At 38.9% G+C, this 22,924-nt stretch overlaps 1 protein-coding gene across 16 annotated transcripts in view; it reads right to left on the reverse strand.

Moving 5' to 3' along the window:
• MAP3K4 (mitogen-activated protein kinase kinase kinase 4) overlaps window positions 1–22,924 on the reverse strand; it is a 99,734-nt gene that overhangs the window by 37,650 nt on the left and 39,160 nt on the right. For 10 of the 16 annotated variants that reach the window (XM_087938692.1, XM_087938713.1, XM_087938664.1 and 7 more), the window contains exons 2-5: window positions 12,136–12,326; window positions 6,782–8,157; window positions 2,890–3,132; window positions 1,460–1,603 (exon numbers count right to left, since the gene is read on the reverse strand). In XM_087938692.1, coding sequence (XP_087794818.1) covers window positions 1,460–1,603; window positions 2,890–3,132; window positions 6,782–8,157; window positions 12,136–12,205 — 1,833 coding nt within the window. In that variant the 5' untranslated portion in view covers window positions 12,206–12,326. Of the gene's footprint in view, window positions 1–1,459; window positions 1,604–2,889; window positions 3,133–6,781; window positions 8,158–10,845; window positions 10,921–12,135; window positions 12,327–15,128; window positions 15,287–20,236; window positions 20,395–22,924 lie in introns of those variants that run through there. The other 6 variants (XM_087938708.1, XM_087938698.1, XM_087938670.1 and 3 more) reach the window with 3 other exon arrangements.

Below are 22,924 nucleotides of genomic sequence, written 5' to 3' on the forward strand. Positions count from 1 at the left end.
TGCTTGGCAACTGGTTCATACTTATGACTGTTGCTATGTCCCAGGTTTATGTCATCCCCTTTTGCAACCTTTTGACAAGCAAAATCAAGGGGAATGCAGATTCACTTAATAAACATGTTACTTATCAACTACAGTGATTCGCCTAACAACTATGGCGAAAAAAGGTCATAAAATGGGGTACAACTCAACAAATGTCTGAGTTAACAGAAATTTTGGGCTCAATTGTGGTCATACGTTGAGGACTTCCTGTACTTAATTCAATCAACAGCACAGGTCTACTATAACATGTATTAAAAGGACCTGCAGCATACCTGTGGCTTTTAACACCAAAAAGAGAGTCTATTGGTGACTCATACAAATAGACTTATTACTGTCAAGAGCTGCACTTTGAAAACTGTTTTTTACCTGGGAGAAAAATACATCTCTTTCTCTGTGGGCCTAGTTCCCCTGGCAGATGACAGAAGGTAATATGTGTTCTGCAGAGCCAGGAATATCTACAAAGAGTAAGCTCCCTGCAGTTGCTCTTTTTGGATGGGGTCATGTTAACTTCTCATCACAACATCCTTCCTAGAAAACATCCATGGTTCTAACCATGTCCCAAAGGTGGTTTTCCAAGAGGCAACTGGACTTTCTGGTTTTACTTTGAAGATGTTTCACTTCTCATCCAAGAAGCTTCTTCAGCTCTCTTGACCAGCAAAAGAGGCCTCAAAGAAAAACCAGAAAGTCCAGTTGCCTCTTGAAAAAATACCTTTGGGACAGCCATGACTTGGATGACTGAGAATCTCCATAGACATTCTAACCGTGGTTTCTGTCCCTGTTCCCTCCCTTTGAAACAGTATTTCCTTCTGAGCCCCAGATGGTCTTGACCTTGCCTGCATTTTTTTTTAAACTTGGAAGACTTAGTCTCATAAGTACATGATCAAATTTGTCAACCTGTCTGGTTCAAATTTTACAATGGTTGTATATCTGCGGCATAATCTGTCATCATTTATTGCATTTTATGACTGTTTGCTCCCTAATGTTAATAGTCTTTACCTTGACTGTTTTCAACAGGGTGGCTATCAATATATTGACTAAATATAAACAAGCAAACCCTTAAAGGCTCTTAGGGAAAGGGAAGAAGCCAAAATCTATGTCTCTTCAGATCTGCAGCCTGAATAATGTACAAAATAATATATCACGGGTGTGCTTCAAATATATAAGTAGTACTGGTTTATTTTCTGGTAGTCCTGCTTCACTGGCTCATTGATGGGCTCAGGTAGCCCACAGAATAGACAGTATATGGAATGATTTTATTAAAAAGAAAATATATATATATAAAAGAATAGGCAGTATATAATCAGAGAATTTCCCATTCCCAGTTTTTTGCAGGCCAGGAAAGTTATTTGTTAATTGAAGTAATCTAAAAATAACCAAACAAAACTTGAATTATCAACTATTACACTGAATTGTTAGTTACCATTAACATCTTATGCAAGTCATTTTCGAAATAGTCGATGTTGCAGTGGTCCTGAAGGTCATCCACAACCTCACGTAACATAAACTGGTAATATTGCTTCATCAGGAGGCCACCTTTTAGAACCTCTCTACACTCGCGCACTAGCTGCAAGAGAATAGCCCAGAAATAGTACACTGATCAATCTGGTGTTTTCATCCTGCAAAATGCAAAGATGTTTCTAAAGAGCAAATTCTATAAATATCTGTCCTCTTAAGTTCAGCTGGTACATGAGACAAACAGCTCACAAAAAGAGTGATGCAAAAAAAACCCCAATTTGTAGAACAGCTGATGTCTGCAAAGCATGAATCCTTGGTCATCCATTTTCCATCTTCACATGGCCTCTTGCTGTAATGTTTTGTCTCATGGAATTCTGCAAGTACAATTATCCTTCAACCGCCTGCATTTTTTCATATTCGCTTGAATACTGAATAGGTGTAGTTTGCGTTTAAGACCAAAAATTTATAATTTTTCAATAACCAGCTAATTATATATGCTTCTTTAAAACATGCAGAGGTAAATATTGAGTTATTTCATATAGATATACATATACATATATAGATACAAATATATAAATATATATAGATATTATATATATATATCATACACACACACACACACATATATGCCATTCACTCAGCGTATTACTGAGGATCACAGCAATACAGTATTCACTATGTTTATTTATTTTTTTCTTGGAGGATACTGACTGTGGATTATTGGTACCATCTATATCAAAAGGCCATTTTTCTTATCAGCCTAAGTATTGTTGATTAGTGAATGACATAGCAATAACAGAATAAAAACACTAACATCAAGTATAAAATGACAATGCAGACAAAATAAAACCATTATCCCAAGATGGAGGAGGAGGAGGAGGGAGTGGAGGGGGAGGGGGGATTGACACTTAATTAGTCAACCACTTATAAATATACAAATTAGTCAATCATTTATAAATATATATTACACTGAAATTTGTAAACATTATGCAGCATACACATCTTCATTTTGCATTACAGCATAAATTGTCCAAAGTTAGAAAACATGTGAATGGTTTTACTAAGAAGCCATTTTATTTAATTTGGGGGGGAAAATAGATTGCTTTTATGCCCTCCACAGAATCCTCTTTTCAAAACATAAAAATCAACATCTCATAGCTATTCTCCTGAAGTGCTTATCATTTGTAAACAATTTAGAAGTTGCACAAAACATCATTTTTTCATGGTTGATGAAATCATTATTTGTAAGCCTTTAGTATTTGTCACAAGCAATGTTCTAGTTCATTATCTTGTGAGCAGCATCTGGGCTATAGGAGAGAATTGTCAATATTGAAAAGAAGATACATTTTTACCTAATACTATAGAAGAAAATAAAATAAAATAAGACAGGCAAACCTGCTTAATACTCAGGAGGGATGACTTCCCAGCAGGCCGCTGTTCCAATCTTAATTTGAGACACTCATGGATAACATTGAGAAGAACTCGGCAAAGAACCAGAAAGGCAGGTTCAAAAGATGGCAAATCCATAGATTTCAACTCTTCCCATGATACAGTACTGCATTTTTGATCTGAAGAAGCTGGAGAATTTGACAACTGCACATAATCTGAACATAAAATGGGATCTGGGTATTCAGAAAACTAACAGCAATAAAAGAGAGAAAGAGAGAATTTGATGATTAATTTCTTCTCTTCTTTAGAACAGCATTTTTTTTAATAAATCAGATATTAACTTTAAAAACAACTGCTGAAAATACATGAAGCAAAACCACCTTCTGTTTAAACTGCATCCTATCCTTGCAGATAAATGTTTCAAGAAAGGTCTTCTATGCTATACAGCACGGATGATGTATGCTACCTCTCCTCCCCCAATAAAAAAATCCCTTTTGATGCAAGCATGGGAGTTAGATTGGGATTAAACAACTGGTTGCTCCAGAAAAGTAGCACCATAGGAGTAATCAGGCTTGTAGCAATGATACATAACCAGCATGGTTGCTAGATTTACAAAAAGACGTTTTGTAATACCCAAGGAAAATGGTATTTAACAGAAACTACATAAAACTAAAATGCCAATGAGATAAAGGAATAGATACATCAATTATTAAAATACCAACAATGTCTTAAATGTCTTTAAGCTTGCCTTTCTTGGGCCTACATAAGAGAACCACAGAGGCAGCTGGTAGCTGCTATTTTCACTCTGGACTTGGGATGGTATCATTATATAGCTCAATGGGAAATTAAAACAAGAGACCATTAAATCAGAATACCTGGACATAGGGAAATAGTATAGGGAAATGCTGGGAAGCTGAGCCATTGACAGTCCAGCACACATCCCGGGGTGCCAGATGTTGATGATAAGGATTAATATGAAGAAAGTTCTTGCCAGTTTTCACAACCTACTCCATAATAGTAGTAACCAAACTGCTGATCAAATGTGAAGTTCATGTACCAGGCATTCATCACTATACATATAACTGAAGCATGTGCAAAAAACATCAGGCAAAGGAAATGTTTCCCTTGAATTGGGCCTGATAAGTATAGTCTACTATGGTGTCCCTCAGGTTTCTTCTGGGATGTTTTCTGACTGCCCAGTTGAGCCTACAGCCTGAGAGGAGGGTGGGGCTCTCATCCTAACCATCCCCAACTTTGCTTCGCTTCAAACCTAATTTTCACTGGCCAGCACTGTCATTCACTTAGGGAATGAAAATAGAGAGAGAGAGAATGCTATAAAAAAGAGAAGCAGACTTACCTGGCTTTGAATCTTCTCCAACTATCATGTCTAAAAATTTAAATAGAAGTAGGTTTTACCCCAGTCCTAGGAACTAAGGATAAATTATTCTGCAATATGGACCCAGTTTAAACCTTTTCTAAAAAAAAAAAAACCCAATCTTTGCTTTTTCAGTGGTCTTCTTCAGATCCCATATTTTATATATATAATATAATATAATATAATATAATATAATATAATATAATATAATATAATATAATATAATATAATATATTTATATTATATTATATTATACATATATATATATTTCCCTCAACACTGTTCAACTATTTACAAAGTGTACACTATTACTGTTAATCTTCTCATCACTCCTTATCACCCATCCCCTCCCACTTGACTGTTTCCTAGTATGATTTGATTGTTGATTGCACCCTATGACTATCATTAAGTGTTGTACGTTATGATTCTTGATTCTTAACAAATGTACCTTTTCTTTATGTATACTGAGAGTATTTACACCAAGACAAATTCCTTGTGTGTCCAATCACACTTGGCCAATGAACTATTCTATTCTATTCTATTCTATTCTATTCTATTCTATTCTATTCTATATATTTTCCTAAATATTTGTAATTCTTTATAAAAACAAGACAATAATTTAACACTCTGTAAAGTTGATAAAAACCATTTACAAGTTAAAACAATCATCATCTTTATCCATATTATCAAAATCTGCAGTCAAACAGATCAGGTATCAGGAAAAACAGTCAAATTGCTATGTCTATGGAGGAATTTACATAGAAAGGTAGCAGCATTTTTCTCCACCTACAACATTCAGAGGTTAAAAACCCTGCTTCGAGACACTATTTGCTTCATAATTTCAGTAACGTAATTCTACTTTTGTGGGTTTAAAATTACACAGTGATTATTAAAAAAACAAATTTGAGAGACAAGGTATAATAAAACATTTATCATATATATGGATCATTATATGATAACCACACAAATTACACAATTGAAATTAATATTTGAGTTTGTATCATAACATGAAAAAAATTGTCTTCTTCCATTTAAAAATTAATTCCAGGAATCTGACACGGACATAACATTTGAATGCACCCTCTACTCAGCCAGCATGCAGCAAACCCAAAAGAAATGTAATGAATGAGGATGGGGTTTTTTGAAGGGGTTAAGCATGCAAGACAAGAAATTCAATTCTCCTGTAAATCATTAAAATAACTGGATGGTTTTGGTTAGCTACTCTCATCCAGCATAATCTTCTTGACAAAATTATTGCAAGAATAAACAGGAGAGGAAAAAAGCAGGCAGGCTTCTAGAGCTACTTGGAGGAAGAGCAAAATATAAATACAATAACGTATAATGTTTTTGTATCAATTATTTTGAATTTAAGTGTATTTAAAATATTCAGTTTACTGTAGCTTAGCTCTCACAACACTTCCTGGCAATTTTTATTCCCTAAATTTCAGAAGGATTGGAACATTTATTCTTTTTTTCATTTTGTATAAAATTACATTTCAGTCTAATGAATATCCATTCTTCCACAATCAAAATCATATGAGAAAACAATAAATTAGCATAGATAATATTCTGTGAGGAAACTTTCATTTCTAGCACTTGCCCATTATTACGCCAATAAGGCCTGTCCCATATTATAGGGTTATTAATATCATCACTAAGAAAGAAGGAAGAGAATGGGAGAAATTGAGTATCTAGTGCAGCGGCCCATAATCTTTGGGGCACTAGGGACCGATTCTGTGGAGTTTATTCCATGGACTGGAGGGGTTTCATGTGCTGCCTTCATCCTGTGGATGAGGCTTTGCTTGTTTTGAGCACACTGGTCCCTGGCATGCTGTGGACCAGTGTCGGTCCACAAAGCAGGGGTTGGGAACCCTTGATGTAGTGTATTTCCACTAACCTTTAACTGTCAGGATACAGGTAGTCCTCAACTTATGACCACAACAGAGTCCAAAATTTAAGCAAGGCAGTTGTTAAGTGAGTTTTGCCCCATTTTACAACCTTTTCTGCCACAACAGTAGTTAAGTCAATCATGCAGTCACTAAGTGAATCTGGGTTCTTCCATTGATGGTGCTTGTCGGAAACTGGCTAGGAAAGGTACAAATAGTGATCATAACTCTGCAACAGTGCAACTACCGTCATAAATACATTCCTGTTGCAAAGCGCCCAAAGAGGCTGCTGCAACGGTTGTTAAGTGTGAAAAGTGGACATAAGTCACTTTTTAAAGTGTCATCGTAATTTTGAGCGGTCACTAAAGGAATGGCTGTAAGTCAAGGACTACCTGTATAACTTTTTGTGTTGTGGCTTTTTTGTAGCACCAGACACTACAGAATTGACAAGGAAAGACCACATACATAACATTATGTTTCACCTGATAATGTCACCATTATCAAAGCAAGTCAACATGTTTTAGCATGTTTCAAACTATAAGCGCATTTTTACATAGAAAAACTTTTTGAAGAAAAACATTGCTTAAAAGGACTATTGCTTGAGCATCATCCATTCCACCCGCCTCCCCAAACCTACCTCCAGCTGCTGATCGTTCTTTATCAATGCCATTCGGGCCCTCTGCAAGGAACCATGCATTAACTTGTGCAGTCTTAAAATGAGTTTCCTCAACCCCATCTGTTTCAGTGCTTTATCTACAAATGGCCTATAAATAGAGGTCAAATCTCCACTGCAGCCTGGGTCTCTGTTGCACTCTGTAACTGCCCCGCGGGTTGAGTCATCTTCAGATTCAAGCCTATCAAGCTTTCTTGACAAATGATCCTGTGCCTCAAAGTCAAAATTTGTCTCATTGGCAAGATTTTTCCAGATGGCTTGTCTTATGAGATTCTCCTCAGAGATTTGTTCTTCACCTTCACTTTCCTCTGTGCACGCACCTGAGGTTACCCTATCGTCCTCATCTTCATCGTAAACTTCATCCTCTGAATCATTGTCCCTGAATGAACGAGGAGAAGGGATTTCAAACACTGGCCAGCCAATGTTAGAAAGATCCTTGATGCCCAAAACAGTCCCCATAATCCTTAGTTTCTGATTTAAATCTTTTGTAATGTTTAACCAAAGACAAAGTGCCTGCACCCTGTCTTGAAAATCCCTTGCAGCATATTTTTCATAGTCACTTTGAAGGGCCTTCAGAGATGGATAAAGTGCTTCTACGTATTCTAACAGCTCCATTATCCGCTTTACCTGTTCAAAAGAGACCCGCTGGCGATGGAGGTGCTCGTGATAGCTTGAGTAGCCCATTACATTAGCTCCATGGGCTGCTTTACACTGTCTTGTCGACGTACCATTAAGACTAGCTCCATTTCCCACACAGGAGAGGTTCCGATAGTTTACCTTGAAAGTAAAAATTTCATTGATAATATCAGGGATGGCTTGACGAGCTGTGTACAAATAGAAGTCTTGGTCCTTAATAGTCCGCCCTGCATGCCATGCCTGCAGTTCAAGCCAGATTAATTCATTGGATCGGTTTAATTCAACAGAGGAAGTGCTTTCCTGGCCTTTCTGCTCTTTGTCCTTTTTCTTGGAAACTGAGGTAAGCTTTAGCAATAGCCGCAGGGTCTCAAAAAATTTCAAGCGGTCTGCTGGGTAATCGGTACGAGACGTCTGGCGTGTAGTTTTGGCTATAGGCACGGGTACAGATACTGGAGGCTTAGCATTGCTGCAGCCAAGGCTGAGGTAAGGCTTATTGAGATCAACATCTGGAATCGACTTTTTTGGTAAGGACCCACTAACCGAATCCAACATGAACGAACACTGTACGTTTTTTTTGTGATCCCTCTCAGTTGTCCTTAGGGTGGCTCGGATCTTTTTCCCCTGCTTATAGCTGTGCTCTTCTGAGTTTTCGGAGATTTTAATATTATCTTTGTTAGGCAGCTGGTTGGGTGAGCTCATTTTCTCTGAAATCATAACATGAAATACATTTTTTTCACGTCAAAAGAAAAACATGCTTTTAAAAAAAAAACCAACTTTATACTAATTTTATTTACTTCTTCCATTCCATAAGTGTTCATTTTTGTTGTATTCTAAATATACCTGACACATTCAAAATAGTCCCTTAATGTTATGTAAGAGGTTCAAAACCTAATAGATATCACACATAATTCAAATGCCACTCAAATACTCTGCCCATGTTTTTGTCTAACGTCATAAATTTATCAAACACTGGAACACAGGCATCCAATAGAAACCACACTGATGTCAAACATAGCGCAACATGTGAATTATGCAAATTATGTAATTTGGCTCAGTCAAATCATGATGCAGATGGTGTACGGTACAGAATGTGCACTATTTAGGTAATGATGTCGTAAGACATACGACATCACTCTCCATTTGCCTTCCTATGATATCCGCACAGAGCAGATTATTACCCGGTACTTAGCTGTGCCCACAAATTAAGATGATAAAACGTCTTAGTAGTTATGAAAATGGCAACAGGATAGTCATATCCCACTCATTCAACTATAACCCACTGATCCTTCAGCAATTACATCTAAAGTTATCTGTGGCCAGGTTTGAAACTCTGAATTATTAGGTTCCTGTCATTACAAAACCACATACCAAATTAACTTTTTACTTAAAACTTCAGTTTTTTTTGTGTTACTGCTATTTTTAAACAATGAGATAAACCTCAGTTAACTTAATTTTTATATCTTTTTTATTATACCTTCCTAGTCATTCAACTTAAGGAAAAATCTAACATGAGAACGAAAAAAACGTATTTTAGAAATGTCCATGAATGTGTAAGTAGTAATAATTGATAACCACACCAAAGAGCTCTTTGAAACATACTTCCCTCAAAATTCAAGGCACGCTGAGTCATTTTGTACCTAAGGGCATCATAATTATATTGTGGAGTTTCTAAAATAACAGGGCTATTGGAAACATTCAGTTGCCCTAATTGTAATCCTAAGAAGTGACTCTCATTACAATTATCTCTTTTACTATACATAGCAACTGGAACCAGTGACTAAACAAGTCTTCAGAGCATAAGCCTTGATGGAATGGAGAGGAATAACATTTTTTTTCTTAAAACTCCGGATTAAATCTTTCTAAAATGTCTACACTATTGCATAAGATCTAAAAGGCAAAACTATGAGGTTGTAAAACTAATTGTAAAACATTATTTCATTCCATTGACGCTAACATAATAACCCTTAACCATCTTAATCTCTCTTAGCTGAGAGAAAGAACATGGAGGGTAAGTGATTGATGATTCTGTTGAACCTCTTGAGTGGGCTTTTGAATTACTGATCGTGATGTCTTCCTGGAGAGGTTTGTCCAAGTTAGATGAAAAGGAACTCTACGCACGGCCTGCTTGCACAGCATAGCCATCTCCTGAAAATGATGCTGCAGGATTCTGCAAGGTTGCATTTTATCTCCCATGCTGTTTAAAATCTACATGAAGCTGCTGAGTGAGATCGTTTGGAGATTAAGAATAAAGTGTCACCACTTTGCTCATGACACACAGCTGTCTATTTTCATTAGCTCCAGGTGAAGCAGAAATATTAATTCAGTGTTGGCCACAGTAATGGGCTGGATAAAGGCTAACAACTTTTGCTTGTCTGTCCAGCATTTCTGAACAAGAGAAATGCTGAGAGCAGATAAGTTTATCCAGGTGAACAATGGTCCCCTTATTCTGGAAAGTGATCTGCAACTCTTACAATACAAATTTCACAGTTTGAGTTTTCTTTCAGTCACTAAAAACCCAAGTGTCCTCTGTGGTAAGTGTATTTTGCCAACATTGGTTGGTAAGGTATATCAACTTATGGACCTTATGAATCTGAAAAAAAATCCTCCCTTTTCTTGTGTTCTTTAGTATGAAATTGTTCATACTAAGAGGTTGTTAGTGCTTTGCAGAAGCAAGATGTGGTAGGTGTTCCCTTGGGAATTGGACTTTTTAGTAATAGCCTATAGATTCTGGCATGCCCTCCTTAGTAAGCCTGGAACCAACATTACTGTCTATTCATCACCAGAGAAAGATTACTTTATTATATGACTATATACAACATTTCAAAATATATGTTGGTTAGGAACTTCTAATTACTTCAACATGGCTTTTCTTGCAACTTCCAAACATTTTAAACTATGATCTTAATGTATGGTGTGCTGTCCTTGAAAAATTGGGTTTTGAGTGACAATCTAAATTTAATAAATGCATTTTTTATTAATCTTATTGTAAAAATAGCTGTTTTATCAACAGAGTATTTAAAGAAGCTTCATATAATCTGGAGCAGGGACACAACTATACATATTTGTCTTTTCAGTATTATTGAGATGCAGAGATGATGGAAATTTTACTAAAATTTATTCCAAATTTGAATACAAAAGCATAAACTCATTCCTACACTCATTTTTCCCTATATCTTGAATTTTCAGCAGTTGAGTAACAGTTACATACAAATAATGTGCATAATGGCTTGTAAACCCATATAAATATATCTAGATCTAAAAAAATATGTTTTTATTACTACTTTGTCCTTCTATATAACAACTAAGGTACTAAGTGTTATGAATAGTTAGATGGACAAAGCTAGTTCAAATCTTAGCAGGTAGCCATGCTCTTGGGATAATATAACACTGACCTATTTTAGGAGTTATTTTAAGGAAGATAAAATGTGGAATACTTTTGAAGTTCTACATCCTTTTATTCATCTCATCTATAATAAAAAGCAGCAGAAAAAGATAATTATTTAATAAACTTATAAAAGTTTTAATAAAATTATTTTACTACACCTGAAATTCTGCTAAATAGGATGAGGAATATTTCTAGTTTTTGACAATATTCATATATTTTGCAAAGCATATTGCCAATACTAATATAATACATACAGACTGACATAATAATATTTTACTTTTTTGGGGGGGGGGGGAGGAGATGCCTTTAAGTCATGGCTGATTCCTGGTGACCATCCCTGGTGGATATGTCCCTGCAGTTTTCTTGACAAAATTTCAATAGTAGTTTGTCCTTGCCTAAAAGGGGTATGCTTCCCCCAAGATCATCCAGCCAGTATCCTGGGTTCTAGTTCACTGCTTAACTACTACACCAAACTAGCTCTCAATAAAAGACTATTACCATACTGTTACTATTACCATTTAGTGAAAGTGAAAACAACATTTTGCAAAATAAAAAGTCAGTAGATGATTTTATTTTCATGGGAATAATCATGCATATTTGTCAAAATAATGTATATGCATTCAAGATATATGACTTCTATTTGCACTATCTTGCTTACATAAGCCCATGCAGAACTGTGGAGCACCTGCCTTGCTTAATAAATATAAAACAGTTAAACAGTTTCAGGAAATATCTTTTCTCTATATCAGACAACTTTGAACAATCACTGCCTGTCAGAATACATAATACCAAGCTAAATAGACAACTAGACAACCTTGGGACAAGTTGATTATTCACAATGCTATTTGATTCCTATTTCTAATTGCTTTTAATATACTTTGTAACGAATTAACCCTCTTAATCCTGCTGCTCTGCTGTGCCAGTTGTATTGCAAAAGAGCAGGTGATGAGACAGAAATCTGAGGCCCTTTGATCTTCCCACTAACACTTAGCCATTCTGTATCAGGAGTGGCAGAACAGTAGGCTCCATGCATGTAAGCTTGGCTATTCATTCTTCATCCAATGAAAAAGGGGAATGGAAGATTTCTGCACATTCAGCAGAAAGGGAGAGACTATCAATTCTCCTTCCTCTCTCCCCACATAAACAATTCATTTCTCAATTTTCACTGCATTGGATGAAAGCTCCCATTTTGTCCGTCTAATATAAACATACTGGGAAAACGACAGTAGATTTCAGGCAGAATACCACTCACTGCTGACTGCTTTACTTTTTGCAATCCAGAAAAATTCTTGCGTACCTTTCAAAGCAGAACGGTTGGTAAGTTTCCCAACGTTACTTTTCAGATGTTTCGTTGACAGGCGTTTCATCTGCCGTGGTGTACTAGGAGGGGAGGTTCCATAGAAAGTTTCAGAATTTGCTTCATCTGATAAGTCTTCAGTATCAGATTCAGATATCTTGCAAGTAGCATCTTCAAATCTGCACTCTTGCCTAAGTATATGCAATGAAAGAAATTAGGAATTATAGATTTACAATCCCCACCCCACCTTAAATGCTTTCATCTAAGTGTCAGGATCTTTCTGCACCTTTGCCACTCCAGTGATGTATATAGCAGCTCTGCCAAAGCAGGTTTTTTTCCTAGCGCATCACTTTTTTGTCTGGTTGGAAAAATCTTGTAGACTGAATTGAATTTTTTAAAATGAACCCCTATGATCAGTTAACAGGACAAAAATGAGATGTACAAATTGGTAGAATTTCCAGAATTACATCACAAATTGACATATCTACATTTGCATCTATTAAAAAATGAATATGCAATAGCACAAAGAATTGTGCATACATGTTGCCAAATACTTAATGCCTCTGCAGCAAACTTTTTGTCAAATGTGCATTGTCATGAAGTGTTATCCCTTATCTATTTGCTTGCAACTATATGAGTATAAAAGGGGTGGAAATTGCATTGAGACTACAGTATGAGGGACATTTCATCATTTGATCCTTCTTTCACCAATTCTGTGGACACCAATGCCACATAAATTGGCGATCAAACCATTAACAGGCTACTAATTTCTATAAGGGATGTGGTGGCTCAGTGGCTAAGATGCTGAAATTGTCAACCAGAAAGGTTGGCAGTTCGGTGGTTCGAATCCCTAGCGCCACGTAACGGAGTGAGCACCTATTACTTGTCCCAGCTTTTGCCAACCTAGCAGATTGAAAGCATGTAAAAATGCATGTAGAAAAATAGGGACCACTTTGGTGGGAAGTTAACAGCGTACCATGCGCATTCGGTGTTTAATCACACCAGCCACATGACCACAGAGATGTCTTTGGATAGCGCTGACTCTTCGGCTTTGTAACGGAGATGAGTACCGCCCCTAGAGCCGGCAACGACTAGCACGTATGTGCGAAGGGAAACTTTACCTTTACCTAATTTCTATATACATGCAATGCAGACTTCTTATCTCATTGGGAAAGGCAGCAGACACCTAATATGAAGACCAACATCTTCTACAAACTTAAGAATGTTTAAGTTATGTTTCTACAGAGAAAAATACATGACTTTTACAACTGAAAAAAATATTATAGAAAACCTTTGAGGGAAGGTTCTATAGAAAAACAAGAAACAGATTTTACTTATATGAAAACATTACAAATTTTGAATTTCCAGCATCAGAGAACTACAATTTCCATGTGTATCAATGCTCCTCTATAAAACCCTGCTACTATATAATATCTATGTCAGTGCAGTATCAGGATGTCAATTGGCCATGTACTGAATTACAGGCCATGTACTCAAAACTGGTGGCTTAGCAACCATTTAAAGTTACACCAGACCCCTCAAAAGTTATTTAATGACCCAGATTCATTCAAAGTTCTGGCCAGAAACCCCCTCCTGCAATCATGTGACCACATTTTGAGCACTTTGGCAAGCAGCCTGCATTTATAGTTGTTTGTGGCATCCCACGGCCACATGATTTATGAAGTTTTTACCCCAAACCAGCATTTATTTCATTTCTGGCAAAAAACACCACATAGCAAACAATGGATTGCTTAACTGCCGTATTTGTTTAATGATTACTGCATTCATTTAGCAAACACTGCATAAAAGGTCTTAAAATCTATCCTGATCACACAATGACCTGTTTAACGAGCATTATGACAGGAACATAATTGCAGGCTCACTTACAGTCGTAAATCGAGGACTATCTCTACTTAAATCTAATGTATCCTAAAAGGGCCAAGAAAGAAGATAACAGATCTGGCTCTCCTGGTTCTATGTGAATAAACTGAAGAAGCTGTGTAGAGAGAAGTTATTGGGAGTAAACATTCTAATATTCGAAAGATTATCCTTTACATGGAAAAAAAAAGAGACTGAACCTAAGCCAATAAATTCACAATACCAAAAAGACTATTTTCATTAAACATCATTAAAAATGTCCTCATTATACTATTTAGTACTGGAATAACCTATATCAGAAAACACTGGAATCCCTTTATATGTTTTCAGTGGAAGCAGAACAGTTACTCAGCACAAATGTTATAATATTTAAAACCTCTAGATGTATTGGATGAGATGAACATCAAGGAACCTTCAAAGTTAAGAACAGAGTGACTTCCAGTGGCGTTTCCATTGAAGATGGATCAGAGACCGCAATCGTGTGGGGCTTTGATCCATGTTTACCTTGTTGGAAGGGTTCCTGTGGGACCGGAACCATCTGACCCACCTCAGATGTATGGGGGAAGAAGGGGAGACCACCAGCTGGGTCGAGGGGAGCCACATCTCCCCTCCCTAGCTAGGTATTACTCCTCTGGAAGACAAGGAGAAACGGCAGTTTAATGGCTGCCCTGAAGGCGGAAAGCTGCCGGGACCTAAGCATACGCTGGAGCGGTGAAGTGGTGAGCGATGTAACCAGATAAAAGAACTTGATTTTTTCTTAATAACCCTGAGAAGCAGAAAGAAAGAGCCCTCGCTTAAGAGTATCATAGCGGTGAACGGAAAATAAGAGGAAAATATAAGGTAAACAAAATTGGAGCATAAAAAGCCACAATGAAATTAGAGACTAAATTTGGAATAATATATATAATTTGGCATTAGGCATTGGACAAAATGCTGGACTTGCCTGGAATTGACTATTTTTAAGGAAGCTAATAGTGGAAATGGTTGGAAATTACCGTAAATATACTTGAAAAGAGAAAAGAACTTTGAAAAGTGGAAAGTGATATAGCGCCATCTAATGGTTAAATACTTTTTTCCTTCAGAATTTTATGGAAAATGGGCCTTGGTAGAATTACCTGAGAATGCCCTTTCTATATACACTGCAAGAGTGTCCAGGAAATGGGTGTGACTCCTCCTACTGACGTCATAGAGCTTGGTCTGCCACTATAAAACCAATCAGCCTTAGCTGCTCGCCATCTTTTAGGCAAAGATTCTTGACAGACATAACGTGTCTCTGAAAGATAAACAAACAAATTAGAACCAAACAAACCCCCCCGGACGAACTAGGTCGGGGCTGGACACACTTGCGGCGTATATAGAAAGGGCGTTCTCAGGTAATTCTACCAATGCCCATTCTCATACACTCTGCTAAGAGTGTCGAGGAAATGGGATATACCAAAGCTCGCCTGTTCATGGGAGGGTCAACGTCTGGGCAGGTCACTCCAACTGTGGAATCACCTGCTGAAGCACCCTCTGTCCAAAGGAGGCGTCCGCCGAAGCAAAGGAATCCAACCTATAATGACATATGAAAGGCGATGGCGACGCCCAGGTAGCCGCCCTGCAAATCTCCTCCAGCGAAGCCTGCATAGACCAGGCAGCTGAAGTAGCTGCACTTCTAGTGGAGTGGGCCGTGATGTTCATAGGCACTGGCAGGCACAAAGCTTGATAGGCCTTGGCGATGCAAGATCGAATCCACCTCCCAATCGTAGAGGGAGCCACCTTGGTACCCAAGGAGGTGGGATGAAAGGACACCAATATGGCCTCCGATTGTCAGAATTCTGCTGTCCTCTTGATATAAATCTTGAGGACCCGCCTTACATCCAGCCTGTGCCACCTACACTCCAACTCAAACCAGGAATTCACCTTAGGAACAAACGTGGGATCTAATCTCAGTAACACCCGGTTCTCGTGGAACACACGAAGATCTTGCCTAATGGAAAAACACTCCGACACCCTCCTGGTCTAAGTGATGGCCACCAAAAATGTCATCATTTGAAGAGAAACTGACTTAAGGGGTTCAAAGGGAGGCCCCGTAAGGGTCTGTAGAATGGAAGGGAGATCTCACGTGGGAAATCTGTGAACCACTGGAGGACAAAGGTTAGTCTTCCCCCCCACCAGAAACCTGCGTACAGAGGGATGATGAGATAAGGAATCAAAACTCTCCCAGGCCAAAACAGAGGACAGAGCCGCCACTTGGCGGCGAAGAGTATTGGGGGCGAGACCCTTATCAAGGCCATCCTGGAGGAAACTTAACACCTCTTCAAAGGACACCAAGGAAGGCACAACAGCAGACTTGGCTGCCCATGAGCAGAAGACCTTCCAGGTAGCATCGTAGCTGCACAAGGTGGAAGGCTTCCGGGAGGCCTGAATGGTGTCAGTCACCCTATCAGAAAATTTGGCCTCCTTCAAGGTCTGCCGCTCAAGTGCCAAGTGCCAAGTCTTGAGGATCCTAAATACATTAATTTTATTTTAATTTTACTTCTTTTTAGTGTTTATTATATATCGATCTTGAGTTAATTAATGAAGACAATAATGTATAAGGCAAAATAAAATAGGTGGTAAGCTGAAAATGGAAATAATAGGGGATAAAGAATTAGAAATATATGTGAGGAAATGATTTTGATATTGAATTAACGAATTGAAATATGAAATGGAAATTTATTTGAAGATTAGTGGAGTGGATAATAATTTGATGTGATATTAAATAAGAAAGTTGAAAATGTAAGTATGACTATGTATAAATATTGTAATCTAAATCATGTTGCTCACATGAAGAGATGTGTAAAAAATAAAAATAAAAAACTTTTTTTTTTTAAAAAAAGTTAAGAGTAGAGGTAGTCCTTGACTTACAACCACAATTGGGCCCCAAATTTCTGTTGCTAAGTAAGACAGTTATTCATTTTGTGACCTTTCTTGCCATAGTTAAGTGAATCACTGCTGTTATTAAATTGGTAACATGGTTGTTAAGTGAATCTGGCTTCCTTATTGATTTTGCTTGTTAGAAGGTCACAAAAAGTGGATAACATGACCCCAAGACACTGCAACTGTCATAAATACGAGTCAATTGCCAAGCATCTGAATTCTGATTATGTGACCATGGGTATGCTGCAATGGTCATTTAAGAAAGGTCACAGGACACTTTTTTCACTGCTGCTGTAACTTCCACTAAACGAACTGTTTTAAGCAGAGGATTACTTGTAGTTCAGTGTAGAAAAACCAGATTTCAAATTATGGAACCTGTTTCCTCATTAAAATGATTTTGTGGTAAAAAGCCTTGGGACAAAACCTACTTACGTTCAGTTGCAGTCAGCACACATAATACTGGGTTATGTTGAAGAACATACTGATTCAGTCTGAAACAGCTTAATATGTAGTACAGTACATACTTTGCCTCTGAATTGGAGTAGGTTGCACAGAAAACTCTTTGGAAGAAGGCTACATGTGAACATCTAAGTAGCTCAATCTTTTCTTCTAAAGAATTCAAAACATCAGATGTGATAGTGATTGCTCTCCCTGACATAATGAAGACTTCTTGGAAAAATCCTTAGTACTTCTGTGATGTGATATATGTGTGTAAATTAAACCAATCCAACTCAGAACAAAGATTAATGCCATTTCAGAAATTAAACCAATCCAACTCAGAACAAAGATTAATACCATTTCAGTCTAAATCTCATATTGTCTTTAATAGTTTCTAAAATAACAGCCAACTCAAGATAATGGCAAAAGTGCTAATACATATCCATTTCTAAAATACAGCTACTCCTGTTGTATTGCAACTAACTGAAACTAAAAGAGCTGATGTCACTGGCTTAGTAGCAGTAAAAATAAAAACTCATAAACAAATGGAATGGTATACTACTGTACTTCTTGTGGCTATGAGACAAGAAAAACCATATTTGCCTACATTTCACATCCCATATATTTAAATTAAAACAAGATGTTAATTTTTGAGACACAATGCTAGGCTTTCCCACTACAACAAGAGCTATGAAACTATAAATATTCAGTACATTATACTGAGTAGTTGCAGAATTTTAAACGAGATTAAAATGCAATCAAAATAGGTTACAAACAAAGGTCTTTACATTTAGTAATATAAATGGCATTATTGCATTTTTCAGTAAAATAATCACCTCAAATTAATAAACTTACAATTTATCCAATGAAATCAGGGGTGGGATACGGCAGCTGTGCCTTGTTCGGCAGCTGAAGTTGAAAAATCAGGAAATGAAGATCAGGTAAGAGCCCGGGTGGGCAGGTGGGCAAAAACATCAGCAGACATAGAAGCGGTTCTATGTCTGCTGCTCTTCAGAGCTACCGGTTCTACAGAGGTGGACAGAACCGGTAGAAATCCACCCCTGAATGAAATTATCCAAAAGCAGAATTTCAACAAAAATAAGGAACACTGTATTATTCATCTAACACCCATTTAAAAAAAAAAACAAATGAAAGGAACAAGAACTAATGAGTTGAAGGAAATACTGCAACAATTTTTTTAAAATTATTTATCTTTTGATTGACAGAGAGCAAGCATTATTAATTTGTCTAGACCTCTTCTGAATTTTAAATAATTAATTTTGATGATTAAAAGCACTTACTTTTATTCTTAAAATTAAAATATTGGGCTCTGCCCTAAGAACCAACTTTAATGTGACTGGTAAATGACTATAATCCTTGTAAAATATCATTACTGACATTTGAAATATTGTTAAAGCTAAGCCAAGAAAAACAGCTAAAAGAGCAAGTTGTTTTATGTATGAGGTAAAAGGAACTGATTTGTAATGTCACCATCTGTCAAACTAATGAATAAGGGAGAAAAATATATCTCATGCATCATGATAAAATCAGAAGTAATAAGTATCTCTAAGTGCAAAGCATATCTGCAGCCGAGGAACAGGCTGATCTGGAATAGAAAGATGTCCGTTCTAAAGGAATTACCAATTAACCCAGAATGAGAATAGACATTCAGCAAATTATTTTTTATTACAAACTTGGCTACTCAACCCAATGCAATGCTAATATCTACAAGAATGGGAATAACATTTTTATTTGGCTTGCATTTTCAAAATTACAGAGCACAAAATGCTCCAACATAATATCACTCCCCCTCTATTGAAATCTGGAGGAAGAGACTTTTTCTGGTTCCTATCCCTTAAGGCAGTGATGGCTAACCTTTTTGGCACCAAGTGCCCAAAGCATGTGCAAATGCACACGCGCGCAAACCCACCCAAATGCAACGTGCACGCAGCGCCACACATGCACCCCGCCCCACGCACATGCATCCCCCACATGCGTGTGTCCCCACATGCATCCCCACATGCACCTGCCCCGTGCATGTGTGGCAGACACATGAAGACCAGCTGGCTGGTGGGAGGTGCATGCGCATATGTGGTGGAGCCAAGCTGGGGCGGTGGCTCATGCGCTCACAGAAAAGACTCTGCGTGCCACCTTTGGCACTTGTGCCATAGGTTCGCCATCACGGGACTAAGCTGTTGATTGGGATATCACATAGAATTCAACTTGACTCCCCAGAAGCAAATACCAACATAAAATCAAAAGGAGAAATAATTCAAAGCTTTGTAAGGTAATGATACTCAAGCCTGCTATAGCTATCATTCAACTTCACAGAGCTAATAATCTGTTTTCCAAAATATGCACTAACTTCTCTAATGAGTTGGATAAAGCTGAAATTAAATCAGCACTCTTGATTAAGAAATTGGACTGAGATTTATCTTATATTGTTAATTGAGTTGCAGCTCCACTGAAAGAGCAGGTTTTTCCATCTAGAAATGCCCTTGATGATCAGCTGTCATTTGATTCACAAACAGCAACTATGGAAACCAGCATGTTTGCACAATTAGAGTTGTGCCAGTTGCAGCTGTTTCTCAGGTTGACTGATTAAGGAAAAGTTATCCAAGAAATGGTTATACTCCATTCTGACTTTTATTGTCATTTATTATCATCTCTATAGGGTAGATGGATCAACATCTTGCACTTTCCTTCTCCCTCAGTTTATCTTTATGTGAATTAGGGAGGGGTCTGTCTAAGACATTTTCTCAAACTAGTTTTTGGAACTGGACTTAAGCCACATTTAACTGATCATTAGTTAAATAGGAAATTGGATTGAGTCAGCTTATTTTTTGGATGATGTGCGCCTTCTGAAAGAGGGCAATGGTCTTACCTGATACGCCTATTCTTATAGGTTAGAGAGTCCAGGCAAAGGGTTAACTCCGTCTCCTAGCCGATTGGATTGAGTCTGTCAAAGCTGTTTAGCTCCGCCCCTGTTGCTGGACATGCCCCAGCTTTCGGCGAAGACAACATGACAGACAGGACTTGCCTCTGAAACGAAAAAACAGAACCCAGATTATCAGCCCCCACCCCCCCCTCGGCCCATGCCCTGGATCAAACCACTCAGGGAGGGGCTAGACTCTCTAACCTACAAGGAGAAGAAGCGTATCAGGTAAGACCAATGCCTTTTCTCCCTTGGAAGATTACAAGAGTCCAGGCAAAGAGACATACCAAAGCTGGAGTGTCCACAGCAGGGCCCACGGCTGGTCCTGATCCCCATGCTCCCTGAGGACTCTCTGTAGAACCCGTTTGCCAAACGCTGCATCCGCTGATGCAAAAGCATCCAAACGATCATTCCAGATAAATGGAGAAGGGGATGTCCACGTGGCTGCCTTCCAGACTTCTTAAATCGAAGCTTGTGTAGCCCAAGCAACTGTTATAGCAGCGCTATGAGTAGAATGAGCCATGACCCCTCTTGGTACTAGTAGGGAGCAACTCGTGTATGCCCTGGAGATACAGGACTTGATCCACCTGCTAACTGCAGAAGGAGTTACCTTACAACCCAACGTGGCAGGCTGAAAAGAAACAAATAGGGATTCCATCTTGCGGAAGTCAAAAGTCCATTTGATGTACACTGCTCAAAAAAATTAAGGGAACACTTAAAGAACACAATGTAAGCATGGAGGCGCTACCAGGAAACAGGCCAGGACATCAGCAGACGTGGAGGAGGCTGTAGGAGGGCAACAACCCAGCATCAGGACTGCTACCTCCGCCTTTGTGCAAGGAGGGACAGGAAGAGCACTGCCAGAGCCCTGCAAAATGACCTCCAGCGGGCCACAAATGTGCACATGGCTGCTCAAACGGTCAGAAACAGACTCCATGAGGGCCCGATGTCCACAGGTGGGGGTTGTGCTTACAGCCCAACACCGTGCAGGATGTTTGGCATTTTCCAGAGAACACCAAGATTGGCAAATTCGCCACTGGCGCCCTGTGCTCTTCACAGATGAAAGCAGATTCACACTGAGCACATGTGACAGACATGACAGTTTCTGGAGACACTGTGGAGAACATTCTGCTGCCTGCAACATCCTCCAGCATGACTAGTTTGGCAGTGGGTCAGTAATGGTGTGGGGTGGCATTTCTTTAAGAGGCCGCACAGCCCTCCATGTGCTTGCCAGAGGTAGCCTAACTGCCATTAGGTACTGAGATGAGATCCTCAGACCCCTTGTGAGATCATATGCTGGTGCCGTTGGCCCTGGGTTCCTCCTAATGCACAACAAAGCTAGAGCTCATGTGGCTGGAGTGTGTCAGCAGTTCCTGCAAGACGAAGGCATTGATGCTATGGACTGGCCCGCCTGTTCCCCAGACCTGAATCCAATTGAGCACATCAGGGATATCATGTCTCGCTCCATTCACCAATGCCATGTTACACCACAGACTGTCCAGGAGTTAAGGGATGCTTTAGTCCAGGTGTGGGAAGAGATCCCTCAGAAGACCATCCGCCTCATCAGGAGCATGCCCAGGCTTTGTAGGGAGATCATACAGGCACGTGGAGGCCACACACACTACCGAGCCTCATTTTGACTTGTTTTAACGATAGTACATCAAAGTTGGATCAGCCTGTAGTGTTTTTTCCCACTTTAATTTTGAGTGTAACTCCAAATCGAGGGTGAAATATACACAGGTCTGGACGCACTGAGAGAACCACCATCTCTGATACTCTCCTTGCCGATGTGATAGCAACCAAGAAGACTACTTTAACAGTCAGAAGGTACAAACTTGTCAACCTGAGAGGTTCAAATTGAGCTTTAGTCAGGGACTGCAATACCTTTGACAGGTCCCAAGTGGGATAACTGTGAACTACCGGTGGCCGTAGGTTGGAAGCACCTCTGAGGAACCTGCAAATGGTTGGGTCATGTGCCAACAATTCCAACCTTCCACATGTCAACACCGATGATAGGGCTGCCACTTAATGTCAAAAGGTATTAGGGAAAGACCCCTATCTACTCCTGCCTGCAAGAAATCCAGAATCTGCGCTATCAAAGCCTCTATAAGCTTAATTTTTTACTTAGAGTACCAAAGGCAAAAGGCTTGTCATGTAGTATCATAAATGCGAATTGTGGAAGGTCGCCTGGAAGCCTGAATAGTCCTTATTACTTTGCTGGATAATTAGTCATGTTTTAAAGCACTCCACTCAAGTGCCAAGCTGTCAGCTGTAGCCACTGGGGCTCTGGATGTATCAGGGACCCCTGGAGGAGATATCTTCCTTAGGAATCTGTCAGGGTTGAGCACTTAGAGGTTCACCAGGTCCATGAACCAAGGACGTTGGGGCCAATATGGAGCCAGGAGGATAACCTCCACCCTCTCTGCCAGGAATTTCCGTACCACTGCCAATAACAGTGGCAGAGGAGGAAAGGCATACAACAGGCTGGAAGGCCACCTGCTGTGGAGACTGTTGGTCTCCTCAGCTCCCCAGGGTGACGAACCTGGTGAAAAATCATGGCAACTGTGCACTGACAGGTGTGGCAAGCAGATTCACCAAGGGTTGACCGAATCTCCAAGTCAGTTGGAGAAAAAGGGG

The sequence above is a fragment of the Pseudonaja textilis genome, chromosome 1 (genome assembly GCF_049901715.1).
Source record: "Pseudonaja textilis isolate UNSWEBS1 chromosome 1, rPseTex1.2, whole genome shotgun sequence".
NCBI classification, from domain to species: domain Eukaryota; kingdom Metazoa; phylum Chordata; class Lepidosauria; order Squamata; family Elapidae; genus Pseudonaja; species Pseudonaja textilis.